Raw genomic sequence first — 25,682 nt, forward strand, 5'->3', positions numbered from 1 at the left:
GCATGTCAAATCCATTAATTAATTTCGTTATGTCTATCCATATTGATAAGTCCCAACACCCAGATCAACGCTGCGTTTCCCAGAATCGAATTAGCCACAGAACCGCCACAGCGATCAGCTAGCGAGCCCTGCTGCAAGCCTCATCTTGGTGTAATTCGGCGACCCCCATCCGGTGACCTACGACGCATCGCACATCAGCAACAAGCACATCAAGGAACACAGAGAGCATCATACCGGGTCCCATCCGATAGTAGCGTTGAACCCAGGCGTACCGCACCCGGGGTTATTCCCAATCGTGATATCATTGAACGCCCACTCCGCAAACCCATACAACCACGGGTTCAAAAACCCCAGAGGCGGGTTCCCCTCCGCAGCCAGCTCGTCATTCAGCAGCGCGATCACAGACGCGAACGTCGGGCTCGAGCAGCTCGTCCCGTCCACCATATAAAACTCCTGGTCGATCACGACAGAGAAGTTGACGCCCTGCGTCGCGACGTCGGGGAACGCGCGCCCAGACGCGTTGTACAGCCCCACGTACGTGTCGCCGAGGTAGGCGAGATAGGAGGAGACGGCTGCTTCTTGGTACAAGGGGCGCGTCCAGTAGTTGGAGAACCCGCCTGCGGAGAACCATGCGGCGATTTCGGGGGCGTAGCCTGTCGTCGAGCCGACGTTGGTCATGCTGCGCGAGAAGATGTGAATCTTGCGGCAGCAGAAGACGTAGAAGTCGTACTTACAATGGACAGCCATCCGGGAAGGGAACCACAAAGTCTGTGCACGTACTCGACTGGGTACCTGACACACCGCCGTCACCAGACGCGAAGAGGATAGAAACTCCCCTGGCGCCCAGCTGAGCATACGCATAGCACAGATTGCTGCGACGAGAGCCATTCAGCATTCAGAGGCGCTCATAGCCACACAGACGCATAAGCCAAGACACTCACTATGCAAGCTCGATTGGGACGTCGTACTCATTCGGCCCATAGCTCGTCGTCCACACTCGCGGCGGCGAGTCCTCGTTCAGCAGCAACTCGGTCATGTCGAGGAAGCCCTCCAGAGCGCCGTCGTGGTTGTCTAGTCCCGCAGAGATGAAAACCACCGGAACGTCGGTCGCGACACCAACCGTGTATTGTATATCGAGGTTCTGCACGCATCAGTTGACGTCAGTATAATGCTGAGACTGATCAATGGATGGTACCATTGACGCACAGCTTCGACGCCAGCATCCGCTTCGGTCTGGTTGTTCGTTCCGCCGTCAAGGGTCTGCAGCTTGAAGGTGGTGAGGTCTGACATGTCCGGGCGGTACGTCTTCAGGAATGTCTGAGAGTGCGGATCTCAGATTGGGCATACAGGCATAAGCAGACGATTACATGAATAACATTTACCTCGAGATCATCCCTGTTCGCCCATTGGTCGTCGTACCCAGCGACTGCAAGCTGGTTCGACTGTTGTGTGGCTGGAGTGGAGGGAATGCCGTAAATGGATTGCAAGCAGGACGGGGTGATCGTGCTGGCGCATGATGGGTCGACGTCTGATGTATCTGCCCTGCGAGACCGTGCGGAGACCGCCGACACCGACTCGGAATGGATCACAGGCCGTCGCGTATTCCTCGAGGGAAACCTAGACGATCACCACGACACAATACGATCAGCCAATCGTTCCAATGTTCCAAGATGCCCGCATACGTAGTGGTCGGGTACACGACGGTGACATGCCCCTGCAGCTCTTGAGGCACGGCATACGACAGCGTTCGGACAGCCTGCTTCCCGCTCGTCTCGTCCGCGTAGACATTAAACTCAGCATCAAGCAGCTCGTTCGCCCTGCTGACAGGCACGGATATCCCGAGCCAGTCGCCAGCTGGGGTCAGCGTTTTCGCGTCGACGTCGTTCTGCGCCAGCCACGCGTTCACAGCCGCGAGCGTCTCCGAGGTCGGTGCCACGAAGTTTGCAGCCTGTTAACAGAAGCGCTCAGTGGCCAGTACACCATATGACAGCGCACGACGCACCTCCTCTTTGCTTAGATACTGCCCGTAATGCTCACTCGAAGGTGTGCTGACATCATATAGAGCTTCCTCCAGACCAAGAGGATCGCTCTGCGCGAGCGCGATTCGCAGATCGAGCATCAGACCGGGCGATGCTGCGCCCACAAGTGTGTATCCAGCAGGAGGGCTGTCCCGCCGCCCCAAAACGTGCATAGATCCCGCCGTCGGCTTCCCCAGCGCGAGCGGGAGAGCCATGAGCACCAAAACGCCCACAGCGAGCATTGTCGCGCTCAGCTTGATCAAGCAGCAGCGGGCAAAGAGGATGCCCTTTGATGAGGCTCGAAGATATCATACGATATATGTATGCATCGCGTGCAACGGCGGCAAATCACCGGGAGAAGGCCGTTTATTACAAGGCGTTGATCGAGACCAGGAAAGCCGCATGTGTCACCCAGTGCAAAGGCGTTTGACCCAAATAGACCGCGTGAACATCGGCTGGGAAGCGCATAAGCCATGTGCAAGAAGGAGATGGTATGATGACACTGAGCGCAGCGTACTGTGGATGAAGCCTCTGGCGGGCGGAAGCGAAAAGTTCCTGGGGGGGACGACTGATACGCGTTACGGATTTCGAGTAAAGAAGCACCCGATGGCAACCGGTTGATACTTCTCCGCGCCACATGACACATCCATGCAATATGCATGGAAGCTGCCCATCCAAGCGGTTGTCCTTGGCAAGAACCGAACTGCAGAGAACTATGTACCTTGTCCTCACGGGTAAGGGAAGAATTGCAACCGAGACCAAAGAATGTGGGAAACGCGCGTTAATTGATCGGAAACAGCCGATTGCGTTGCATGGCCACCGCCGCGGTCTCTCATTTAAAACCGTAAAGTACTTTGCGCGGGAGAACTTGAGCTCCACCTTTGAGCTTGAGGCCTTCGCGCTGAGCGCTGAGCGGCCGCCAACTTAAATGGCGCAGACTGATCGACAGAGTTTGTTCCCAAGAAGCTGAATAGCTACGAAGCAAGATCTCATGTAGAACCAGGAGAGCAAAGAGTCAAAGACACAAATCCTCAGCCATCGGTACTGGACGGTAGGTTCTTTGACCATTAGTGCACAGAGACATAGGAGAGAGGGGAGGGGAGGAGTCGCAACACTGAAGGCGGGGAATGGCACCTTAAATACACTGGCACGCGCATGCGGTGGAAGCATGTCCAAGCCCAACATCTGCCATACGACTGAACATAGAATCAGTGAAGAGAACAATACCCGGTGACCATCGAGTGGCGCAGAACGCGACATGCCATCTTGGGATGGACGAAACCCGTCGACCGGCAGGACTGCATGCGCACATCCAGATGAGCATGCGTCTCGCAAAGTCAACCGTCGTCACTGATCCAGAAAAGGCCGGGGTCGTTTGTGCGAGAACCTTTCGAACCTGTCAGCGATATTCGCACAGATGTAGGCGCGATGCCTAGCGGTGGTGCGTTGACGAACCACAAGGGCTGCCGCACGCTTCAGGTGAGCGAAGGTGGTGATAGAAAGGGCGGCGAGACCGGAAGTTTCAGCGGAAGAAGTCTTGGAGGAGCCGGCGCATTCGTGCTACAGGAGAACGAGTGCCCGATATATATGATGGATGGGTTCTGAAGGAAACATGCTGAAGATATCAGTTGATAGGGCTCAAAATTGGACACGCGATGCATACGGTCCAGCACGGGCGCGTCTAGCGACCGCACGAGTCCAGAGGGTGTGGGCTCAGTTCTACGGGGAGTGGCGTGAAGGCGAGACCGGCTAGCGGAAAGCGAGAAAGGTACGGTGCGCACCTCGTCGTCGCGAGCTAATCTCGCTCTGAGGGCGCCGGCCGTGCGCTTTAGGCTGGGCGGCATCATACGTGGACAGCGGCTGAATGCATGTCATAAAGGTGGGCATCTGCTGTAGCACAATATACTTTTTTCTCCTCTAATACATGCCCGCTCTGTGAGCGTCAGAATAAATGGTGATGAGCGATGAGCAACCGAGACGAGAACCCAGACATGAGCATACATGTGGTCTCACTGCAATCCACGTCAATCTCTCGTCCACACAACACCTAAAGCCAGGACGGCCACAAAGCATGCGCCTCCTCAACACAAACCGGCGGCAAAGTAATGTTGTATGCCTTATCACACACCAGCGTCTCGAAATTCACCGACTCGAAATTGCCATGCAGTTGGTCCTTCACAGCTTGACGAGGCCTCCAGCAATAATCACTCTGATGATCGATCAGCCCGACATAAAGGTGCTTGATGCCAAGCTGCGCACGACGCGGGAGGATCGAATCCAGGATTATGTCACAATCACTATCTTTCCGGATGGCGATACGTAGCGTCGTCAGTGCGCGACAGAGAGGCGGGTCGGTTGGGTCTCGGAAAAGTGTGAGTGCATCGACGATCTTCGTCAGGACCTCAATGTCGACGGACAGTGTCTCGAGTGCAGTCATCTGCCTAAGAAGGTTGCGGACACGTTCAAGACCGGGCGGCCTGCGTGCATACCGGTCAAATGTGCACAGGTGAGAGATGCTGGAAAGGGAAAGGGCCTGTGGCCAGTTGAATGCGGTCCAATCTTGGAGGGTCGTGCAGTTCCAGTCCTCAAAACGAAGACCAGAAGAGGCTCCAGCGACGATGGCGACGTGCGGCTGGAAATGCAGTTGTTTGGGTTGCTTCATAGCATTCAAGGACCAACCAGATACCACTTCCAAAAATCGCTGCCCATCGCTCCTTATCATATCTTTGATCGAGACGGACAGGTCTTCGTTTAGGCGAGCGTCCCGGAAGACATAATCGATGGCACCGGCCCTCATACACTCGATCAGCAACCGGCGCAACCGAGCGAGCGACACAGGCTTCATGTGCGCAGGCTCGGTTTCTGCTCCGACGTATCGCTCGTAGCTGCTGTCAATCACACCGCGCAGGATGAGATCGACTAGGTTCGGTGTTCCACCAAGCAAGCTGCGTAATTTGATGTAAGCGTTGGATGACAAGCATCTGTCGAGGACCAAGAATGTGAGTTTGGCGAACGCATTGCTGGGCAGCCAACAGTGACATGAAAGTGACAGGCGCTCCAGACACGGAGTGTGGTTGTCGAAGAGTGTGAGTGATCCATCTGGCGTAGCACCCCAGTCACCTTGCAACGCAAGAAATCTCAGCGAGGGCGCTGGCATTCGAAGATATTCTCGAAGATATTCTGGGTTCTGGGATGTTATCCAGTAGAACTCTTGGATTCGGGATGAATGCGCCACAATTTGGAGAGCGGGAGCAACAGCATAAGGGGGTTCGAATTCGCGGCAAGCCAGCACCTTGAGAGGGCCTTGGCCGGACCTATCCAGCAAGGTGAGATCTTTATGTCCCCAATATGTTTCAATGCCGTTCCAGAGCTCCCGGATCCCCAAGGCGATCTCTTTCCAATGATGGCAGACGAACATGAGACTGACTGCTCTGCCCTTTTCAATCCAAGTTGGGCCCCATACGGTCATGAAGTCGTCGCATCCATAGTATTTATATATGTATTCATCTAGCTTGACGGTGCAAGTCGTTACGAATATCTCCCGGAGCACTTCGGGAGGAAGACGATTGATCGCGACGTCGGCATTCCAGTCACGCCGCTCAGCTTGAACCGCAGCAGTCTCAGCTGCCCTGATCATCCCTTCAATATGCTTGAGCTATATGTCACATCAGTTTGTTGAGTTAGACTGGGAACAAAGGTTACTGACCTCACGTGCGCTGTATACAATGAGGTCGCGGTCAGTATGTATAATGATATGATCGGGATGGGCGGGAACGCACCGTTGGCGAGTGTCCCTTTGCTCGAGCTTGGAAGACCGCATCTTCATCAAGTCCGACGCACTCAATTCTTCGAGCGAAGGTACCTTCTTACCACGTTTCTGACGTGACATTGTCGATGAAGTTGAGTTCGCGACGGCAGTGTTCTGCGAGGAGAGTTGAAGGGGCACTGCAGTGGGAGCCTGGAGCAGGCAAGGGGGAGAATGTGGCGTTGTCGCCGAGCGCTGGAGATCTGTGGCGCTCATTCCTCTCCCTCGCTCTGATTCTAAACATCCTCCGCTCGCATGATGCACTCGCTCAACGTTCAACTCCAATACACGACTACGCCCGTCTGTGCGTCCGTGGCAAGCCCGTTATGAGAGCGCCGCACTGCGACCCTGCCGTCTCGCCATACTACTCACGTAAATCACGTAAACCACCACGAGCCAACCATCGAGTCGGTTAGTAGCGAGCAGAATGGCGACCAGTATTGCTATGCGGCGAAGAGTGCATCTCACTGGTGAATTTCTTTGTTATTTTGAAAGCTTCACTGGTCGTAAGCGTTCAGCATCGGGCGGTCAACTAGCTCAAACCACTATCTGTGCCATCCGTTGCGGGCACACGGTGACTGGCACTCTCGCGACCGCTCGACAGCTCGAGGTTTCGCCACCAGCGCATGGGCGATATGCAGCACGCGCCGATTCATATGACCCAATTCTGTCTATTAATTCCATTCTCTCCGCTCTATCGTATCCCTCAGCCTCCACCCCGATCCTTTTCAATATACCTCTGCTCCATACAGAAGGCCTGGCCACCTGTCACTGGTGACGTGAGGAGAGGCCATGAGCAAGGGCTGGTCCCATTGTTATGTCCATGAAGTGAGTAGCGAACGAGTGTTGTGCGCAGCGCTTATCATGCGAGGGTCGTCAACGAGCTTGATGTCCCCGTCAGAGCTTGGGCAGAGCTCAAGCGCGCGTAACTCAACAGGCAGGGCAGGTCTCTGATGCGCATCTGCTCGAAGAACGGCATCAGCAACGAGCGAGATTCATTGGTACGGTGACTTACAGACGGTACGTCCATGCGATTGGTTTCCTGAGGCGGAATTCGCGCGTGTGGAACATACTACGTCGGGATGACTTCCCTCCATCACGGGGGCGATCATGCGCTTTTCGGAATGGGTTGATGCCCGTTATGATGGGGACAGTCAGGCAAGACTGCATGTACATGTCCCGACAAAATGCGTCTCGCAGAGTTGACCGTCGTATCTTATCCGGAGAAGGTCGAATTCACTTCTGCAAGAATCGATCTGATCCTGTCAGCGATATTTGTAAAGGCGTGGATGCGGTGCGTGCCTGGTGATGGTGCGTTGACAAACCGCAAGGGCTGCTGCACGCTTCAGGTGAGCGAAGGTGGTGATAGAAAGGGCGGCGGCGCTGGAAGTTCCAGCAGAAGAAATCTTGAAGGAGCCGGCGCATTCGTGTCTGCGTGGTGTGCTACAGGAGAACGAGTGTTCGATATATATGATGGATGGATTCTGACAGAAACATGCTGAAGATGTCAGTTGATAGGGCTCAAAATCGGACATGCGATGCATAAGTTCCAGCACGGGCGCGTCTAGTGACCGCACGAGTCCAGAGGGTGTGGGCTCAGTTCTACGGGGAGTGGCGTGAAGGCGAGACCGGCTAGCGGAAAGCGAGAAAGGTACGGTGCGCACCTCGTCGTCGCGAGCTAATCTCGCTAGAGTCCCGGCCGTGCGCTTTAGGCTAGGCGGCATCATGCATGGACAGTGGCTGAATGCATGTCAATGTGGAGGGTTAGGATGTAGTCATGACATTCACCACATCTCAGTCCAAGGCTTCGCATTCAGAAAGGTGGACATCTGCTATAGCACAATATACATTTGTTTCTCCTCTAATACATCCCCGCTCTGTGAGCGTCAGAATAACGATGATGAGCGATGAGCAACCGAGACGAGAACCCAGACATGAGCATACATTTGGTCTCACTGCAATCCACGTCAATCTCTCGTCCACACAACACCTAAAGCCAGGACGGCCACAAAGCATGCGCCTCCTCAACACAAACCAGCGGCAAAGTAATGTTGTATGCCTTATCGTGCAACAGCGTCTCGAAATTCACCGACTCGAATTTGCCATACAGTTGGTCTTTCACAGCTTGACGACGTCTCCAGCGTTCATTCTGAGAATCGATTAACCCGATATAAAGGTGCTTGATGCCAAGCTGCGCGCGACGCGGGAGGATCGAATCCAGAATTATGTCACAATCACTATCTTTTTGGATGGCGATACGTAGCGTCGTCAGTGCGGGACAGAGAGGCGGGTCGGTTGGGTCTTGGAAGAGTGTGAGTGCATCGACGATCTTCGTCAGGCTCGCAATCTTGACGGACAATGTCTCAAGTGCGGTCATCTGCCTAAGAAGGTTGCAGACACATTCAAGATCGGGCGGCCTGCATGCATCCCGCTCAAACGTGCACAGGTGAGAGATGCTGGAAAGGGAAAGAGCCTGTGGCCAGTTGAATGCGGTCCAATCCTCGAGGGTCATGTCGTCTTCGACTTCGAAACGGAAACCAGAAGAGGCTCCAGTGACGATGGCGATGCGCGGCTGGAAATGCAGTTCTTTGGGTTGCTTCAGGGCATCCAACGACCAAGTGGATACCACATCTAGAAGTCGTTGCTCATCATCGCCCTTTCTTTTACGTTTGATCGAGACAGACACGTCTTCATTTAGCTGAGCGTCGCGGAAGACATAGTCGATATCATCGGCCCACATATACTCGATCAGCAACCGGCGCAACCGAGCGAGCGACACAGGCTTCATGTCCGCAGGCTCAGTTTCCACTCGAATGTGCGGGTAGTCGGATACATTTTGCAGGATGAGATCGACCAGGTTCGGTGTTCCAGCAAGCAAGCAGCGTAATTTGATGGGAGCTTTAGGCAATACGCACGTGTCGAGAGCCAAGAATGTCAGCTTGGCGAACGCATTGCTGGGCAGCCAACCCAACCATGACAGTGACAGGCGCTCCAGACACGGGGTGCGGTTGTCGAAGGACTTGAGGGATCCGTCTGGCACACTGTCACCCCGGTCTTCTTGCAGTGCAAGAGACTTCAGCGAGGGTGCTGGCATTCGAAGGTCTTCACATGCTAAGGGCCGTTTCCAGTATAACTCTTGGATTCGGGATGAATGCTCCACGTTTTGGAGAGCATGCGCAACAGCACAAGATTTGCCGCGAACCAGCACCTTGAGCGGGCCTCGGCCGGACCTCTCCAGCAAGACGTGATCTCTATTACCCCGGACTGTTTCAATGCAATTCCAGAGCTCCCGGATCCCCAAGGCGATCTCTTTCCAATGATGGCAGACGAGCATGAGACTGACTGCTCTGTCCTTTTCAATCCAAGTTGGGTTCCATACAGTCATTATGTCGATGCATTCATAAACAGTGCGTGCAGATTCGTATTCAAATAGCTTGATGGTGCAGGTCGTCACGAATATCTCCCGGAGCACTTCGGGAGGAAGACGATTGATCGCGACGTCGGCATTCCAGTCACGCCACTCAGCTTGAACCGCAGCAGTCTCAGCTGCCTTGATCATCCCTTCAATATGCTTGAGCTATATGTCACATCAGTTTGTTGAGTTAGACTGAGAACAAAGGTTACTGACCTCACGTGCGCTGTATACAATGAGGTCGCGGTCAGCATGTATAATGATATGATTGGGACGGGCAGAGACGCACCGTGGGCGAGTGTCCCTTTGCTCGAGCTCGGAAGGCAGCATCTTCATCAAGTCCGACGCACTCGATTCTTCGAGCGGAAGTGGATGGGTGGAGAATGTCTGAGCGACAGACTTTGAAGCGTGATCTGTAGCGGGAGCACTGTTGGGGCGTGGGGTGGGCAGAGCGAAAGTAGGAGGACAGATGGAGAGAGGTTGTTGGTTGTAGAGGAACTTGAGTTGGTCAGAAGAGAAAAGCCAGCATGTGTGCGCGAACAGCGTTGCGACGAAGGGGTTGCTCCTGCTATGGTTATGCTCGCCGCAGACGGAGGCGACCCGCAAGTGTGACAGTCACGGCCGCGTCCCGTGTCACTCACGGCGTCCCTCCGCGTTACGTGACCATCGAGTGGCGCAGAACGCAACGACGAAACTTCAAACCAGAAATGAAAACTCTCCTGCCATTTCAAGACCAGAGAGTGGAGTCCAGCTGACATTCCCGAGTCTACCGAATATGTTTGGGTCCAGTGCACAGTGCTTGTCTTGCAATTGGCGAACTCTGTCTTGGGCAGTTCGAACCTGGGCTGTCTCGCTGCTAGTACTTGCCTTCGACCGAAACTATCCAACTGATGATACATGAACACCAGCTTGATAATTGTTATTCGATCATCTATGACTATTAGCGTATCTTCCTCAATCGTTGGTCTTGTTCCAAACACCGGAACAAACGACTCATACCTACCAGACAGCAGGTCCCCCCCCTCACGGCTCCCCTCTTCGCACGATAGTAATCATATAACATCACCACTGTACAGTATGGTATAGTAGGTATACCAAGCACCAGCTCGGACTAGAAAGAATCACCGACAAACAGACAAGCGTTCATGACGTGCCATCCCACATATCCAACAGGGAAGTCGCACACGGTAAGCACTATAAGCCAGAAGGGATACAAAAGCATGCAAGAATACCGTAACAGCTTGAGACTCGGATATACTGTTCACTTCTTTGTTCTTGTGCAGAGGTAAAGGTCCGTTCCCATGTTCATTTCGGCATCTGCAGAGCAGCCATGATAGCCTCGATGCCCTTCATGCCCAGCCCGCCCTTTGGATAACAAATGAACATCTACCACACCCATCTCATGAGCACCATTCACGCCCATTGTGACATTCAAGCACTCACCGGCTCCTGATGAATCCCAAACTTCGCCCTAAAGTCCCCTTTCCCTGAAAGATGGAACGTCGACGCGATCCCATTATACGTCTTCTCCAGCGTCCGCACCCTGAACCCGCCCAAATTATCCACCCGCTGCAGCCGCTCCGTCGCACCTGCCCCGAACGTCGCGCTCCGCAACCCCGCGTCCCCCAGCTTCTTGATCACGTGTGTCAAAATGTACTCGATTGCGCCCAGAGGCGCCCCCGGAAACTCGAGCGACCACTTGATCTGGAACCCGTGCGTCGGTGCCAGCTGCGCAAGCACCACCATCGCGCACGGCTGATACAGTGAATTCAGCGAACGGTCACATCTCAAATCGGGCCTCTGCTCACCTTCCCGTCCTTGTCCACCGCATAGAAGTACTTCCTGTGCTTCATATCGTCAAACGGCCGCACGCCCGTCAGGTGGATCTGCGTCCCCTTCCTGTTCTCCGCCCACTCCTTACACCTCTCCTCCAGCTTCTCTCTTGTCTTCGGGTCCATACCCCCCTCCACCTCCACGATCTTGACCCCATCCCTCTCCGCCTTATGTATCTTCCTTCGCACCGTCTTATCATTCGCCGCAGGATCCACCTCAATCGGATTCAGCCTTTCCTCCGCGACCGCAATGATCGCGCTCCACCCCATATCCTCCGCCACTATCCGTTCGCACTCCTTATCGATGCAGCACCATACCGGCTTCAGGTTTTTCTCTTCGACGTACTTCACGTACGCCTGAACCACCCGTCCCATCTGCTTGTGCTCGCACAGCGGGTTCCCGAACGCCACCGCGAACTCGTTTTGTGGAATGTACCCAACCGCCGCACCAGTCGCCGGATCACGCCACACTGTCCACGCGGGGTCGATCCACGATGTGTTCGTCGAGTCGCCGTACTTGGCGATGAGCTGCCGCATCGACCCAACTTATCAGCACACCACCTAACAACGTTCCGCATACCACTCACATCCTGAAGCAGGGGCATGTCTCCATGGGGGTATCCCTCTTTAAACGTCGTAGCTTCCGGTCCATGCAGAATCATATGTGTTGCCGCGCTCATCGAAGCCTCCGCTAGGTCTTGGCCGTTCGCCGGAAAGCTGCGCGGGTCCCTCGGAAACAAGCTCGCATACCTAATATCCCCTAACTTAAGGAATAGCATGACCACGCGCTCGAGGCCGATTCCACCGCCCCCGTGCTTATTTCATCAGAAACTCTATTTTTAGCACTGCGCGAATAAAGCTATGACGACACACGCACTTACCGGCGGACAACCCCACCTGAATCCATCAACGTAGTCCTTCATCGAGTCGGGATCGATCCCCACGGCACGCATCCGTTCCTCGAGCATCGGTGCGACGTGTATCCTCTGCCCGCCTGATAGAATCTCCTCTCCCCGTAGGAAGATGTCAAACGAGTTAGATAGCCGCTGTGCACCCCATTCAATTCAATGAGCACAACTGGGAGACTCCAACAATGAGCAGCACTCACGTGGTCCTGCGGATCCGGCATCGTATAGAACGGCCGTACCTCCAGCGGGAATTTGTCTATGCGGGTCTATTCGAATCAACGACCGTCACCTTTGGAACAGACTATTCACCTAAGATGTAGTAGTCCGCCCCATACTTAGCTTTCATGAGCACACCCAGGCGCTGCTCCGCCTTGGTACTCAGGTCGGCCCACTCGCTCGGCTCAGAGCCGTCCTCCTCCTTCCACCCCGACTCCTTGAGCATTCGGATGCCATCTGCGAATCTGAGCCGCGGCGTCTCATCTAGGATCACCAGATCATCGTGCGGGAACTGCAGCTTCACCGTCTCGATCTACGCATACAGGCGTACGTGATTCGCACCTTGCGCACATGCAGAAATGGAGACTCAGCTACGCACCTCCTCCCGATACCGCTTCTGGACTCCCTTGATAATATACTTGAGCAGCTCGTCAATCGTGTCCAGCACCTCATGATAATGGCTCTCAAACTGCATCTCCAGGTCCAGACCCGTAAACTCAGTCAAGTGTCGATGGGTATTCGAGTTCTCTGCCCTGAACACTGCGCAATAGTCAGCCTTCTATGCTCATTCCAACCCCAAAACCACTGTATTGCCACCATGTCGCAGGTTCTCGAACTGGCAACATCGGGATTGCGTTTCCACAAATGCTCGAACGGAAGGACACTCACCAGGTCCTATTTCAAAAACCCTCTCCATATCACCCGCGATGCACATCTGCTTCGCGAGCTGTGGACTTTGCGCGAGGAATGCCGGCCGTCTGAAATAGTCCACCTTGAACACCGCTGCCCCTGACTCCGTGCTGGTCTTCTGGAACTTGCTACTTTGAATCTCCAAGAAATTCCTCTCAAGAAGGTACTCCCGAAAAAGTGTGCCCACGCCCGCGCGGATGCGGAAGATAGCCTGATTGGTCGGAGACTATGAAGTTGCGCATTAGTAGCGTTGCAACATTAGACTTCAAGGGAAGAACAGACGTACCCGAAGGTCCAGCACCCGATTCAAGAGTCGCGTCTTCTGATTCACCCGCGAGAAGTGCGCGTCTTCCTGTGCATGCGGGTGGTCAACGTCTCGGCAGGCGTAAAGCTTTTCAAGTGTCGTGCACCTGATGATATACCTTCTCGGCTCTTGAGACGTCCTCCACCTGGAACGGTGGAGGGGAAGTTGGCCCAGCAACTACATATAGCTACGAATGATCAAAAATCAGATCTCACGAACACACTTCGAGCAAGGCATATCTGAATAGTATACCCACTTTCTCCACCTTGACTTCTCTGCTCTTCACTCGTGCGCTCTTCACCTCCGACTGGTCCTCAGGCGGGTTCTGCACCATACCCTCGACAAGGACGACAGTCTCGCGATTGAGACCTTCAGCCCAGTGGATCATGTTCTGCGAGACCTTGTACTCTTCCTCTGCGAGCACACCCTGGAGTGTGCTTAATTGGGAGCGAAAGATGATGAAGACAATCTTCGAACCTGGAAGAGGCGGTGAGTGTAAGTGAGGTTTGAGTGACGCTAGGGGGCGGACCTAGTGGTCTTATATGGTGTACGCGGGCGCGAAAGGTGACATGCGTGCCTTGCTCCATGTCATTGACAGCGATAAGGGAACTGAGACGCGTCTCTGGGAACATCATATATCAGCCTTGGTGTCCAGCGTAATAGACAAGGTTCAGAAAAATCAAGGGCGTATCGCAGAAGGTATACCCTACACGTTCGTGGTGAAGCGGCAACGTCTGTACAGTCAATTTCCAGTCATCTCTACCAATGGCATGAGTCCGAGATGCGTCTCCACAGGACGGACCAGTAATGATCGACTTTCGAGCGCATATAGTCGGGGATCAAGCTCAAACATAAAAATAATGTGCGACCAGTCACCGCTCAGGTTCTGGGACATGTTCATTGGCAGATCCCCGTAATTATCTCGTAGCGGATCCTCATCATGCGCGTGTTTCTGTCTCTCCTTTCGCTCTGCCGCCTCGCGCTTATCAATTTCCTTGCGCTCCATGTGCCTCTCCACCTTTTGCTCGGTGAAAGACATGCGGCGCCGCCTCATCTCTGTCGAGGGACGCTGGGTATGATGCGGTTTGTCGGGCTCGTGGGCCTGCTGGCGTTGTGCGGCAGTGGGGCAGTCGGCGTTGGTGTCATCGACGTGCGCGTGGCCGTTGGACGCGTGCCGGTTGTGGGCATCGTCGTCCAGCTCCCGTACGGGCGACGAGCAGTGTCCTGACGAGATGGAGTTGCGGGCGCGGTGGATGACTTTTTTGATGCTCGACATGGCAGACATCGACCGCAACGTAGCCAAACGTTTATCAGGGGTGTCGAGTAAGGGTCGGGGCGTGTCGGAGTTGCTCGAGACGTACACTGTTGCCGGTTCTGCTTGGCGCTAACGTCATCCCACCATCTACGTCATACCTCACTTTCACGGCACGTGATTAACTACACCACCGAGAGCTGCCTCTTATGGCAGGCCGCTAGCCATATGGGGAAGCCCGCGTGGAGGCCGCCGGGCATACCGATCATACCGATGCACGGCGTCCGCCGCTCTTCTTAATACATGTAAGATCCTTTAGGGGCCTGTGATTGAGAGCCTTCAAAATGATATCAGAAGTACCCTGGTGTGGATTCGTTGAGCAGATGCTCAGCAGTGCACCCGTCGTGGCTCTTTCACAAGCGCTTTCGAGTGTCACCCCATAATACCTCGCCGCAGCTGTTGGACTGACATTGTGTTACTACACGTTTTGACGCACAAGAAGACATTGAATTGAACGACGTAAAACGTCAGGAAAAGGATATACACATGAGTCAACTCAGTCGCTCCCGAAGTTCATTCTGCATTGTAAGTGGACATGCATTCATACAAAATCATGCACGATAATCTTGCAGCCTCGAGGTAAACATCGCAAACTTCGGAGTCTTTCTGCAGCATGCAAATTTATAAGCCTCGTACAAGAGCGAGATGACTTGCACTCACGACCACCGAACAGGCTGCAGCCAAAGCGCCCAGTAAATGTGCGTACCTCATGTCCAGAGCTTTCCACGTTTTCACGGTCTTTGACAGTAGGCCCTCCATGCTATCGAGCTTTTCTCGATCTATCATAACCGTGCGCCTTGTAATTTTGGGGTGCTTGCTGATATCCCTGTACCCACCAGCACCGCAGCCTGCAATAATGTAAAATCAGGTGACGACCTATAAGAGAATGTGATGCGACCTCACACCCGGTTCCAAGCATTTCAAAAACACGCGAAGTCATCCATTCTATCACGCCGAGCAAAATATCAAGCAATTTATCCAACGCCTGAAATGCAACAAGTTGCTAGGTTGTTAAATCACGAACAAACGGAGACGAACAAACGGAGAAACTCACATCGTTGGCAGAGCTGTTATAGACCGACGGCTCTAAACGATGAAGATACTAGTCATAAAGATGCAGCTCACCTTGCCCGGAGTCCGGTCCAGAAGCCTGGTATATGCGATTTGAATTGCTTGATGATTCACCTAGCTCTTCGAACCTCACGGCTATACCATGTGCTTTGAACGCGTGTCCTTCGAGTTGCTAAATTCGTGCGTTGCATTAATGTTTGCAGTGTAGACGAATCTGTCAAGATGACCACGTACCTGTTTGAAATCGACCATGTCCGTCATGTTGACTAAGTCAGGCGTACTAGAGGAATATTGCCATATTACGATGTTGCTTTCAAGAGCTGATCAATTGTCAGTTATCTGCCGTGCACGCCAGCCATACGTGAAAACGACCTTTGAGGCATTCCGCGCTGAAACCAGCGTTTTGCACCGAGCCGTGAAAGAGTTGAGTATGTCTCTGGTGCATTCAGAACAAATAATATAAATCAATGTTTCCGACTGTATATCAATGTTCACAGACACTCTGCAAAATGTCCCATTCTTCGTAGAGGGGATGATCGCAACCAACATGCTCCGCGGTGTTGAGCTCTCGGGAGATGGAGTTAAACAGCATGTTGATCCGCTCGTGTCTTTCGGCAAGTGTGGAGAATTCATCCAGGGGTGTTAGGTCTGAAGCATTATTTTGTGCTGGACGTTGCCGATACGCGATGCTTTGAGCTGCGCCCATGATGAGAGCAAGGCAGAGCAATGAGGAGCGCCTTCGTATCGCGTTCCGATTTATATAATTTGAGACGCCGTGCGATTAGAAGTCGAAGCACCTCAGCGCAGCATGCCCGACGCCGCAGCATATGCCGAAAAAGCGCAAAATGGCAATCGAATTGACACTCGCACCGGTATGGGCAGCAGTACATACATATTCACATTGACGGGGCTCAATCCACGTCAGGCTAAGCAACAGCGGGGCACGAACGCATGGCAAGCGACATCTATGATAACGAAACGGACACTCACAACAACACGATACAGGACAGCTGGGCAAAACATGCTTTGATAACAACAGGCGGGTGAATTCGTACACTCAGGTATCGAATATCGGCAACCTGTTCTGTGCATATGCACGCATGCATTCGATCAAGACGCCGTAGACCGATCGCGCAGACTGAAGATGGGCTTCGTACGGAGTTGGAAGGGTCTGAAGAAGGAAAGAATTCGTCAGCACGAGGTGGCGGAAGAACAGACCAGGCCTACGTACAATGGTACTTTGCGCTTGTTCGAGATCTACTTTTAGATCCCCGCATGCAGCATCTACGACATTCCACGCATCCCAGAAAATGGAGAGCTTGTTATGAATGTTGTCGAGATTACGTCGAATCTCACGAGGAGACGGTTGTTCGGTTTGCTCCTGGATTCGAGAATCTGTCGAACCGATGAGACCGACGTAGGCTAAATTCTCATACGCAAGGTACTCACAAGGTGCCGGAGAGGTAAAGTCCGGCGTGTTCAGGGTGCTGTGAGAAATCGTATTCAAGCCCACATTGCCGAGAGATACCTGGCGTAGATTGAGGATGAAGCGCGATACCGGGATTGATGAGATTCTGGTTGACTCCGTAAGCATGAGATGAGCTGAAGTGAGTATGAGCCGAGGTCGCTTACGGTATCACGAAACTTGTGACGGAGGCTACGGGACTCTGCTTGCACTTCAAGGGTTTTGAGAAGTAATAGGGCCCTCACGAGCGGTGGAAGAACAGAGTCATGACAAGGCACTGTGACAGAGTCCGACGTACATGAAGTGGAGCGAGCCTTGAATTAGCTGCTTGTAAGGCATCGCATGTACAAACAGAGCAACACATATTCACCGTCTCTCATCAGCATCGTCGTGATCGATCCTCTTAGGTTAAGAGGATCGATCGCGACGATGCTGCAAGTTACGGTTAAGAGTCTCAAGCGTGACTTCCGCACTTCTATGATGAGTCCGAACGTTTCGAGCCAAGTGACAAGGACCACGATCAGGCCGGATACAGCCGCGCAGATGCACGCGGCGAGGACGACTGCGGGAATCGTGCGTGTCAGACTAACAACTCATCGGTCTTCAAACTCACGTCTATGCAAAGGAAGATCAGTACTAGGTGCGCCGACGGCGGAGAAGTGGACATGGCACTTGCTTCTCTGTCGCGACGTCCTTGCTGGGCTTATAGTACTCGCGGGGGTTATAGGTACAAAGTGGATAGCTGCCTGCGTCAGTCACGAATGCATGTGGCATTCCTGTGATTAAAAACTGCCCAGAGGTGCTCAAAAGATATACGATGGCGGAGAACATATATACTCACGAGGTTGACGCCGACCAGCATTAGCCCCAGTAGCAAGACTAGCAATGCAGGGACGATCTGGTGTCCGCTGATAGCATATGTGCGGAACGCGGAAAAAGCCTAACAATTTATCAATCAATCTCTTCATGAAACTTGAGGTCAAACAATCTCTGACTTGCCGTTACAGCTTCGAGAACAATAATCGCCACATTCGCCAATACGTTGACAGCTTCCCAGCTGCGGCAACCTATCAACCGCGCTGAACATACAATGCGGTCGTCGCCACTGACCTCTGTGTGCGCGTAGATCGTGAGTGCTCGTGTCACTTGCAGCACGACACGACATGTGACTTACCAGTGGAGTATGCCACCCGATGACATTCAGCGCCAAACTGACGCCTTGTACCAAGTATCAGCGTATAGAGGTTGAGGGCGAAAATAACCGTGACAGCGGTGAACCTGGCTCCCCAGATGACGTGAACCTCTTCGGAGAAAGTCACAATGTACTCAAAGAAGATGAGGGCTGAACATGTCCGGTCTGTAAGTCGAGTTCGATTGCTCAGAATGGTCCGACCCGGGGACGTACCGGTAGCTGCGAGACGACAGTAGTTGTTGGTGTTTCTGTGACAGTGATCGCAAAGTTGTCAGTTGAACATTTCGGAAAGTATCGTCGTCCTCGCAATTGCTGTAAGAGATCCATTTCTTCCTGAGCCAATATGCTTGCAGCTGACGCGTTCGACATTGTAAAAGTATCAACGTCGGTGACAATGGTCAATGCAAAAAGAACAGTTCTCGGAGGCGCTTTAAGGATGCCCATCGCTCATCGCGTTGTATAATGCCTGATTGACCGGGCATGAACGCAGAGGTAAGGTTCAGATGTGGGCTTACGAACAACAGAGGTATTGGAGATTGCGGCTAAGGCCATCTGTCTCGCCTTCAAACAGAACAGCCGTATCAGATATGATACGTCAAGCTGTTTACCGGAGGCCACAGCCCAACACCCCCCGCCCAATTGCTGTCCAGACTCCAGAGCGCCTTGTGCGCTGCCAGTGATGGAGGTAAGCGGTCAAACCGATGCCGTTTCCACACGCATATGCACATGCGTGTCGTGCACAATTGGAGATGATACTACGTCTGAAATGCCTGAGTGGTTCAGAATTGCCGGAAATACAGCAGTTGTTCTATAGTGTTAGCAACACAGTCCACGTCACCATTAAACTTTCTTTTCGTACGCTCGTTGTATCTGAGATTGGCCGGTGAGGAAATATTGCTACGGTGCGCAACACGGTGAGCATTGTTTGCATACCACCATCCATCGGCGAGATTGAAACACAAGGCGAAGAGCTGCGAAGAGACGATCGTGAGAGCATTAATGGTATACGCCGCATCTTACAACTGCACGTTTTTTTGGCGCTCCGATCTGTACTCCGCTGTAGCTGGTGGCTATGGTGGCACTACTAGTACCCTGCGAAACACCCCCATATACCGTCTGATTACGAGACTAGTCACATTTCCAGGCCAGGAGCAGGACACACCCGACAAACCCGTCGTGTGCGTTCTCGAACGTACAAGACCTCACTTCTCGGAGCTGAAAGCGCAGGCGGAAGAGCCCATCCCCACCTCCGGAATTGTCAGAGAACATATCAGTCTCGCAGGCAATTACTTTGGAGACATGCTCCTGGAGAACGCCTACATGTTGTGTGGGAGGCAACACGATGATATCGTTTCAACGATTTTCAACCAAAAGCCGGCTTGTCGCTCAGCTACTTCACCACGGAAGCTCAAGTTTTTTTTTTCAAAAGCCCACAGTTCTCTAGTCGAATCACTTGACCCGAGCTTCTCTGCCTACATTCATAACTTTGCTTGAACGCCCGTAAGGTTAATTCGGCAAGCCTTGCAGCGAATGTGACATTACCGCCCAGCAGGCGCAATGGAAGAAGCGGAGCAATCCCTGCGACGGTGATTAGTCGTGCAACAGCATCGAATTGAGGCGCGTCTCGTGGACGATAATAACTGTTTTTGGCCGACATGTATGGTGCCATCCTTTAGGCTTTAGCATGAGTGACACAGGTAGCGGCGAATGTGCGCGCACATGCCCTTGGGTGCTCGGTAGTATAAATCCAAGGCACAAGCGCGTACTATTGCGCATCTCATACTACCGCCTATCTTGATCGACATCTTGGATACTGCGCATTCACAATGAAGACTGTGAAACCGTATGGTACTTGGGATTCTCCCGTCTCCATCGATCTGATTTTGCAGGCGGTGAGTTGCACGCCGTGGTTGACTCTCAGTGACTTTGACCGTATCTACTAGGGCGATGCGAAGATATCCGATGATGTCTTTGTCGATCCTGTAACCTCCAAAATCTACCACACTGAGGGTCGGCCAGATGAAAACGGGCGCGATACTATAATTGCGAGCGAGGAAGGGATCGACGTCCTCGGCAAGCCATGGGATGCTCGGGATGGTATATATGAGGTAATGTGTCCACGAATCCCTCATCGATGCTGGCTCATGTCCACGTAGTATGGCGGAGCGCCTGCGGTGGCATTCAATGGTACTTTGTATTTCTCAAATTACACCGATGGCAGGGTATACAAGACGACGGAAGGCGGCCAACCTGAGTCGATCACCCCAGGTGACACACTGAATGAGCAGTGCGCAGCGATATCTGTGCTGAACGATGTTGACCAGACTCAAACAATGTCGTCCGATACGCCAACTTCTCTGTGCACCCGAAGCAGAACCACCTCATTGTGGCTGTTCTGGAAGATCACAAGGATCCTGAACCTTCGAATGTCATCAACAACGTCTGTCTTATCAATGCCAACACCAGGACTGTATCCACGATCGTGTCTGATGCGGACTTCTATGCCTCCCCGACGTTCTCCCCCGATGGTGCCCACATCGCCTGGGTGCAGTGGAACTTCCCTGACATGCCGTTTGACGGATCTCAGCTCTACGTTGGAGACGTGACTGTCTCAGCGGACGAAACCAGCTTGAGCGTAAGCAACGCGACCTACGTAGCAGGGAAGGCTAGCACAGTCAGCGCGACTTTCGCTTGCTGGGCGTCTAATGATGTCGTACTCTTCACCAGCGACGAGTCCGGCTTCATTAATCCATGGATGTATTCTGTCTCGTCTCACAAGGCGGGCCCGATCCTGTCTAAACCGATCAAAGATGACTTCGGTGTGGGCAAGTGGACGCTCAGCTGGAATTTCGGTGCTGCGATGGACCTGGAAGCGAAGAAGTCCCTCTTCATTTCTATGAGAGAGGGAAGGAGCGTGATCTACGTCGTGGACGTCGCGCGCGGGACGGCAAACTGCCTTGACTGCCCTTACGTCAACATCACGACGTTCAAACGTGCAGGTGACAACCGCGCGGTCTTCCTGGGACAGAAACGCGACAACTCCGCAAACGTCATTCTTTGCACCTTGGAAGGCTCAGATGAGCAACCAGAGCTGTCCTACAAGGAATTAAAGAACAGCACCGAGATACCCGATGATGTGAAGGCTTCGATCTCGTATGCACAGCCTATCACTCTTGAGAACGACGCCGGAGAGGCATTGTATGTGATATATTATCCCCCGACGAATGTGGATTACACGGGCCCGGAGGATGAACGTCCTCCTTGTGTGGTGGATGCGCACGGTGGTCCCACGGGAATAGCCTACCAGTCCTTGCAGTGGCTGGTCCAATATTTTACTAGTCGTGGGTTCGCTTGGTGAGACTTGAATGCTACTCTTGTTACACACAGTCACGCATAACGACCTTTACTTCTCGCAGGATGGACGTGAACTACAGTGGAAGCTCTGGATACGGCCGTGCATACGTGTAAGCATTCATCATGAAAAATGTCTATCTTTGCCAAACCTGCTGATGAACTTCAGCAACCGGCTCTTGGGCCAGTGGGGTGTACTCGACGTGAAGGACATCGTCAGCGCCATAAAGCAGATCTCCTCCGCCCCGCGGTTGCTTGTCGATCCCAAGCGCACCGCAATCAGAGGCGAGTCCTCTGGCGGATATGACGCGCTCATGACGATCTGCTCTCATCCTGATGCCTACACTGCGGCAACTTCTCAGTATGGGATTGCCGACCTCACGACCCTCGCACAGCACACGCACAAGTTCGAGTCGCGCTATATCGACGAGCTGGTCGGAGGAACCTGGAACGATAATCCTCAATTGTACGATTCGCGTTCGCCAGTCAATCTGGCGAGTAGCATCAAGACGCCGCTGCTCGTGAGTAGATATCAGTACCCTCAGCGTGGGATTCAGTACCACTGACGGATACATGTGTATAGGTTCTTCAGGGGTTAGCCGACAACGTAGTCCCGCCCGAGCAGGCGCAGGCCATTGTGGTAGCCATCATGAAACAGGGCGGGACGGTTGAGTCCATTACCTTCCCAGGAGAGGGACATGGATGGAGGAAGGCGGAGACGATCAAGAAGGCGTACGAATCGGAGCTGGGATTCTACAGAGTTGTCTGGGGATTGTTCCCGTGAGGTGACTCAGAGAATCACGAACGGATGAAGTGCGAGAGGAAGGTATGTAACGTATCAGTATTAGATTTAACCATCTCTTGATCGTCCTGCTTTTCGTGGTGCAGGTACAGCAGACACGTTGTAACGCTATTTTGTGCACCATATCCAATGACCCTTGAGATGCAAAGTCATTGACCAGTTACAGAGACCGCAATTGTCAACATGCACACAGGCTCCGCCAGCATCAACCGCATGTGATGGTCGCCAGATACTAACTTGGAGACATGACTGTCTGTAACAGGAATCTGCAACATATTCTGCGCCCAACGCTCCGCAACGTGCAATTGACCGTACATCTCATGTCGGAACGTACAGCTGTACTGATACCCGCTCGCATGCTATTTGTATTCAGACTCACTGCGAGCCAACCAGCCCCTTGTGCTTGTGCTACGAGTAAGATTTCTCTATTTGCAAAGACAGGCCTTTGAACCCAGAGCCATGGTGCATACCCTCGCGAAAGCATCGTGTCTTCAGAATCGCACGGAATTCTGGCTCTTCTTTGCCTTCTTCTCTGCAATCTCTGCATTAGCAGTGCCCATAGTGACAGTCGCGTACTCCCCGTCCTGGGCAAGAGAGCCTCAAGCACGGTCTACGCGTAACGAATATAGTGCGAGTGCACCGCATCTCACGATCTTCATAAACTGACCTTGCATTCTGCCATTAGCTTATGAAGGCGCAGACTATCCACCGACATGGGACATAGCTTCATACGACCCTGTGCACATGACACTCGCAGCCACCAGCCACCATTATGCCCTCGACACCCCACACGGCATCGCCGCATGGAACAGCACTCTCCCTGAAAATCGGGGCCTGCTCTACCTGGGACCCGAACAGCGCATCTTCAGTATCTCCATGTTCCACCAACTGCGCTGTCTGGACATCATCAGAGCTTCTCTTGCCGTCCGCCTCGCAAACCGGGCGTCGTATGCGGAGACTCCGAGTGCGCTGGACCATCATTGCATGAATTACCTCCGCCAGATGGTTTCGTGTAGGGCGAATGACAACTTGGAGCCTATCGCGGAGCTTAAGAGGGATGGATCGACGAGGTGGGAGGTTATCCATGTATGCCATGATTGGACGGCTGTATACAATGCGACGATGGAAAACTACGAGGATCATCTGAAGGCGACAGGAGGGTGACTAGAGGACGTGTGCGGCGTCAGTTCATGGTAGCACAATTGGAAACCTCTATGTCATACAAGTTCGCTGCAGACCTTTTATAATCAGAATTACAGTCCCCCGAATCTTTGCGCCTCCGTAGATGATCTGCAAATATAAATATACTATCATGATCGTCGATGAAGGTTTGGAGCTACGTCGAAAACAATCCTTTCGCATCCTTCAAGTCAATCAGACGACAGCCTCTGCATGGTATCGTATATCGAAGTCCAATCTTTACATGAGTGAGTTGAGCCTCGCCGCTCCGTCTCGAAACCGCGCTCTGTGAAATCTCCCGCCTCCAATGTCACGTCAGCCGAGCAGAGCACCATTTGCCGCAGATAGTCCAAACAGTGCGAGATGTGACTTTCGCTGGCCTCCTTGGATCTCCATACGCCAAGTTGAGTATTCGGAGACAGTGTAGCTCGTGGAACATCGTTATAGCGAACAGCCGTTCCTCCGGTCCGAGGACGACGAAGCCGTTAGTCCAGTTGGTGAGCGCGTACCACGCGTCGTCGGATGCATCCCCAAGCAGAGGGTAATGCACTGATTCCTCTACGGGTAGAAAGACTGCTGGAAGACCGGGGGTGGAGGGAGGTAGTGTCATGGGATAATCGTGGGCCTTATAAGCTGTATAAAAACCTAAATGAACAAGTGCAAAGCAGAGAGTAGCAAAAAGCTCACCGTAGCTCGGACGGAAGGAGATGACCGTGTTCTCGTTCGCGTACAAACGTCCACATATGAACAGTAAGTTCATAATAGTTACGCTAAGCATGACAGCGATGGTGGCTATTTGGGACGTCATCGTGCCACCAGCACACATTGAGTGAATGAAGTGTAGGAAGACCCGCTGCTGGTAAGCGGTGTCACGACCTACACAGCTTTCGCGCCCTTACGGAACTCTGCTCGCTGTGACACAGCGGGATCGCGGGATGTTCCTGTCATTCTTAATGCAAATGATGAATTCTCTTGGTTTCATGAGCGCACGCTGTCGAGAGTAGTACGTGATGTAATTTCTGTCAGCTCCGAGAGAAGACGTGCCACTGCAGATTCTCTTGCCAACCCACCAGGGAGGTTCAACATAGACGAGGTGCCTTTGATGACCACATACTCGAAACAACCTCGAGATCATGACCGGAGAATCTCAACCCAGTAGATGCAGAATCTAGCCATGAAGGCTACCGAGAGACATCGGCTTGGAAGCGCTCGTCGCTATTAACGCGCCCGCCTGCAAGCTCTGGCTCTAGCGATGTTCACACTAAAGCTAACTTGACTACTTCGACTTCTCCGTTGAACGCGTAAACCGCTTTCCTACGACAGAAGGAGGATGAAGACCAAAAAGGGAAGTCTCAGCGTGGTTCGAACACGCGACCACACGATAGCAAGCAAATGAAAGCTGCAATCGTATGCTCTAACCACTGAGCTATGAGACCACTGTGACATTTAATTTTGTATAATATACATAAGTATTACTATTATCTATTCTTGAAGGCCACAATTGGACGTTCTCAAATCCGTAATAGGACCTTCATTCATTCTTCGGCGACCACATTCCTTAATATTTCTTTCTCCCATGTTCTAGGAGGCAAGCACTCCATACAACTCCTGGTTCACCCGAATATCTCTCTCGTGGCTTAGCACTCAGACTCAGATATCCGCTGTACTGCGTCAACCTTGACAATGTCTACGGTTACGGCATCAAATGAGAATCAAACACCCGAATTTGATGCCAAACCGCGTTCTTTGGATTCATCAATCCTTGTTGGCAGGGAGAAAGACGATCATCGAAGGGACCAGTCATCTGCACCCGAAGTGCAGTTAGATGGAGTGCTGTCCTCAAGTGCTTCAACGGCCAACCGGTCTTTGTCGAGCTCAGCGTCAAGCGGAAGTGACGGCTGGGGAGCGAACTTCTGGGTAACTCTGGTCGATCCGCAGGTGCGTGTGGCATTACGTTGAGAGATCAGAGTTGATGTCGATCACATTCGGCATGTAGACCCAGGTGTCATTCTATGCCTGTCCAGCCACCGGCGAAGTTAGCTGGGATCCTCCAGTTGGTAACTTCCTGTACGTTGAGCGGCTGCGTCACTTGTGGCGGGCTATAGACTTGCTGTTCGCAGGTTGC

General features: G+C 52.9%; 12 protein-coding genes and 1 non-coding gene across 13 annotated transcripts; 2 read left to right on the plus strand and 11 right to left on the minus strand.

The window, feature by feature from the left end:
- Positions 1 to 58: 58 nt before the first annotated feature.
- Positions 59 to 2,595, minus strand: LAESUDRAFT_682381 (subtilisin-like protein). Its single transcript, XM_040905788.1, has 8 exons — positions 2,003 to 2,595; positions 1,683 to 1,948; positions 1,383 to 1,617; positions 1,207 to 1,317; positions 942 to 1,141; positions 735 to 872; positions 235 to 679; positions 59 to 177 (listed from the first exon to the last, which is right to left on the minus strand). The coding sequence occupies exons 1-8, from the start codon at positions 2,258 to 2,260 to the stop codon at positions 115 to 117; spliced, it is 1,716 nt and encodes a 571-aa protein (XP_040762328.1). The 5' UTR covers positions 2,261 to 2,595; the 3' UTR covers positions 59 to 114.
- A 218-nt stretch (positions 2,596 to 2,813) lies between these two features.
- Positions 2,814 to 3,445, minus strand: LAESUDRAFT_287515 (uncharacterized protein). The gene has a single exon (XM_040901847.1). It carries the CDS (start codon positions 3,276 to 3,278, stop codon positions 2,943 to 2,945), a length of 336 nt encoding a protein of 111 aa, XP_040762329.1. The 5' UTR covers positions 3,279 to 3,445; the 3' UTR covers positions 2,814 to 2,942.
- Positions 3,446 to 3,875: 430 nt separating this feature from the next.
- On the minus strand, positions 3,876 to 5,982 carry LAESUDRAFT_813964 (uncharacterized protein). The gene is made up of 3 exons (XM_040914547.1): positions 5,798 to 5,982; positions 5,725 to 5,734; positions 3,876 to 5,673 (listed from the first exon to the last, which is right to left on the minus strand). The coding sequence occupies exons 1-3, from the start codon at positions 5,905 to 5,907 to the stop codon at positions 4,066 to 4,068; spliced, it is 1,728 nt and encodes a 575-aa protein (XP_040762330.1). The 5' UTR covers positions 5,908 to 5,982; the 3' UTR covers positions 3,876 to 4,065.
- An 858-nt stretch (positions 5,983 to 6,840) lies between these two features.
- On the minus strand, positions 6,841 to 7,648 carry LAESUDRAFT_287510 (uncharacterized protein). The gene is made up of 2 exons (XM_040901846.1): positions 7,126 to 7,648; positions 6,841 to 7,065 (listed from the first exon to the last, which is right to left on the minus strand). Exons 1-2 carry the CDS (start codon positions 7,548 to 7,550, stop codon positions 6,978 to 6,980), a joined length of 513 nt encoding a protein of 170 aa, XP_040762331.1. The 5' UTR covers positions 7,551 to 7,648; the 3' UTR covers positions 6,841 to 6,977.
- On the minus strand, positions 7,588 to 9,603 carry LAESUDRAFT_287612 (uncharacterized protein). The gene is made up of 3 exons (XM_040901848.1): positions 9,525 to 9,603; positions 7,768 to 9,461; positions 7,588 to 7,700 (listed from the first exon to the last, which is right to left on the minus strand). The coding sequence occupies exon 2, from the start codon at positions 9,380 to 9,382 to the stop codon at positions 7,814 to 7,816; it is 1,569 nt and encodes a 522-aa protein (XP_040762332.1). The 5' UTR covers positions 9,383 to 9,461; positions 9,525 to 9,603; the 3' UTR covers positions 7,588 to 7,700; positions 7,768 to 7,813.
- A 671-nt stretch (positions 9,604 to 10,274) lies between these two features.
- Positions 10,275 to 14,461, minus strand: LAESUDRAFT_703211 (aspartyl-tRNA synthetase cytoplasmic; the record flags this gene model as incomplete). The annotated part of the gene is made up of 14 exons (XM_040906514.1): positions 10,275 to 10,621; positions 10,679 to 10,990; positions 11,044 to 11,595; positions 11,655 to 11,882; positions 11,949 to 12,113; positions 12,176 to 12,231; positions 12,285 to 12,504; positions 12,571 to 12,731; positions 12,861 to 13,107; positions 13,168 to 13,233; positions 13,292 to 13,372; positions 13,442 to 13,662; positions 13,715 to 13,807; positions 14,062 to 14,461. The coding sequence occupies 14 exons, from the start codon at positions 14,459 to 14,461 to the stop codon at positions 10,541 to 10,543; spliced, it is 2,883 nt and encodes a 960-aa protein (XP_040762333.1). The 3' UTR covers positions 10,275 to 10,540.
- Positions 14,462 to 14,927: 466 nt separating this feature from the next.
- LAESUDRAFT_287767 (uncharacterized protein) lies at positions 14,928 to 15,586 on the minus strand. Its single transcript, XM_040901849.1, has 4 exons — positions 15,552 to 15,586; positions 15,401 to 15,482; positions 15,158 to 15,345; positions 14,928 to 15,099 (listed from the first exon to the last, which is right to left on the minus strand). Exons 2-4 carry the CDS (start codon positions 15,435 to 15,437, stop codon positions 15,049 to 15,051), a joined length of 276 nt encoding a protein of 91 aa, XP_040762334.1. The 5' UTR covers positions 15,438 to 15,482; positions 15,552 to 15,586; the 3' UTR covers positions 14,928 to 15,048.
- Positions 15,587 to 16,625: 1,039 nt separating this feature from the next.
- Positions 16,626 to 17,162, minus strand: LAESUDRAFT_760891 (uncharacterized protein; the record flags this gene model as incomplete). The annotated part of the gene is made up of 3 exons (XM_040912823.1): positions 16,626 to 16,739; positions 16,800 to 16,963; positions 17,018 to 17,162. 3 exons carry the CDS (start codon positions 17,160 to 17,162, stop codon positions 16,626 to 16,628), a joined length of 423 nt encoding a protein of 140 aa, XP_040762335.1.
- A 1,065-nt stretch (positions 17,163 to 18,227) lies between these two features.
- Positions 18,228 to 18,797, minus strand: LAESUDRAFT_287787 (uncharacterized protein). The gene is made up of 2 exons (XM_040901850.1): positions 18,439 to 18,797; positions 18,228 to 18,375 (listed from the first exon to the last, which is right to left on the minus strand). Exons 1-2 carry the CDS (start codon positions 18,667 to 18,669, stop codon positions 18,349 to 18,351), a joined length of 258 nt encoding a protein of 85 aa, XP_040762336.1. The 5' UTR covers positions 18,670 to 18,797; the 3' UTR covers positions 18,228 to 18,348.
- Positions 18,798 to 20,051: 1,254 nt separating this feature from the next.
- On the plus strand, positions 20,052 to 22,360 carry LAESUDRAFT_657659 (alpha/beta-hydrolase; the record flags this gene model as incomplete). Its single annotated transcript, XM_040904700.1, has 7 exons — positions 20,052 to 20,117; positions 20,169 to 20,333; positions 20,382 to 20,493; positions 20,550 to 21,579; positions 21,642 to 21,689; positions 21,746 to 22,097; positions 22,160 to 22,360. 7 exons carry the CDS (start codon positions 20,052 to 20,054, stop codon positions 22,358 to 22,360), a joined length of 1,974 nt encoding a protein of 657 aa, XP_040762337.1.
- Positions 22,361 to 22,837: 477 nt separating this feature from the next.
- On the plus strand, positions 22,838 to 23,542 carry LAESUDRAFT_813967 (uncharacterized protein; the record flags this gene model as incomplete). Its single annotated transcript, XM_040914548.1, has 2 exons — positions 22,838 to 23,006; positions 23,064 to 23,542. 2 exons carry the CDS (start codon positions 22,838 to 22,840, stop codon positions 23,540 to 23,542), a joined length of 648 nt encoding a protein of 215 aa, XP_040762338.1.
- Positions 23,543 to 23,867: 325 nt separating this feature from the next.
- LAESUDRAFT_760894 (uncharacterized protein) lies at positions 23,868 to 24,317 on the minus strand (the record flags this gene model as incomplete). The annotated part of the gene is made up of 2 exons (XM_040912824.1): positions 23,868 to 24,190; positions 24,245 to 24,317. 2 exons carry the CDS (start codon positions 24,315 to 24,317, stop codon positions 23,868 to 23,870), a joined length of 396 nt encoding a protein of 131 aa, XP_040762339.1.
- A 587-nt stretch (positions 24,318 to 24,904) lies between these two features.
- On the minus strand, positions 24,905 to 24,993 carry LAESUDRAFT_t65. Its single transcript has one exon. It is a non-coding gene; the product is annotated as a tRNA-Cys (tRNA).
- Positions 24,994 to 25,682: the final 689 nt, after the last annotated feature.

Source organism: Laetiporus sulphureus, assembly GCF_001632365.1.
Source record: "Laetiporus sulphureus 93-53 unplaced genomic scaffold LAESUscaffold_31, whole genome shotgun sequence".
Classification (NCBI taxonomy): domain Eukaryota; kingdom Fungi; phylum Basidiomycota; class Agaricomycetes; order Polyporales; family Laetiporaceae; genus Laetiporus; species Laetiporus sulphureus.

Coding starts and splice junctions, on each gene's coding strand:
- LAESUDRAFT_682381 (XM_040905788.1), bottom strand. CDS start 2,260: ATGCTCGCTGTGGGCGTTTTGGTGCTCATGGCTCTCCCGCTCGCGCTG. Junction 1,618..1,682: donor GTCGTGTACCCGACCACTAC/GTATGCGGGCAT, acceptor GTGATCGTCTAG/GTTTCCCTCGAGGAATACGC. Junction 178..234: donor CTACTATCGGATGGGACCCG/GTATGATGCTCT, acceptor GATGCGTCGTAG/GTCACCGGATGGGGGTCGCC.
- LAESUDRAFT_287515 (XM_040901847.1), bottom strand. CDS start 3,278: ATGTCGCGTTCTGCGCCACTCGATGGTCACCGGGTATTGTTCTCTTCA.
- LAESUDRAFT_813964 (XM_040914547.1), bottom strand. CDS start 5,907: ATGTCACGTCAGAAACGTGGTAAGAAGGTACCTTCGCTCGAAGAATTG.
- LAESUDRAFT_287510 (XM_040901846.1), bottom strand. CDS start 7,550: ATGATGCCGCCTAGCCTAAAGCGCACGGCCGGGACTCTAGCGAGATTA. Junction 7,066..7,125: donor TGTCAACGCACCATCACCAG/GCACGCACCGCA, acceptor CGATTCTTGCAG/AAGTGAATTCGACCTTCTCC.
- LAESUDRAFT_287612 (XM_040901848.1), bottom strand. CDS start 9,382: ATGATCAAGGCAGCTGAGACTGCTGCGGTTCAAGCTGAGTGGCGTGAC.
- LAESUDRAFT_287767 (XM_040901849.1), bottom strand. CDS start 15,437: ATGACTTCGCGTGTTTTTGAAATGCTTGGAACCGGGT. Junction 15,346..15,400: donor TGAAATGCTTGGAACCGGGT/GTGAGGTCGCAT, acceptor ACATTATTGCAG/GCTGCGGTGCTGGTGGGTAC. Junction 15,100..15,157: donor CTGCAGCCTGTTCGGTGGTC/GTGAGTGCAAGT, acceptor TGCTGCAGAAAG/ACTCCGAAGTTTGCGATGTT.
- LAESUDRAFT_287787 (XM_040901850.1), bottom strand. CDS start 18,669: ATGGGCATCCTTAAAGCGCCTCCGAGAACTGTTCTTTTTGCATTGACC. Junction 18,376..18,438: donor CTGTCGTCTCGCAGCTACCG/GTACGTCCCCGG, acceptor GGACATGTTCAG/CCCTCATCTTCTTTGAGTAC.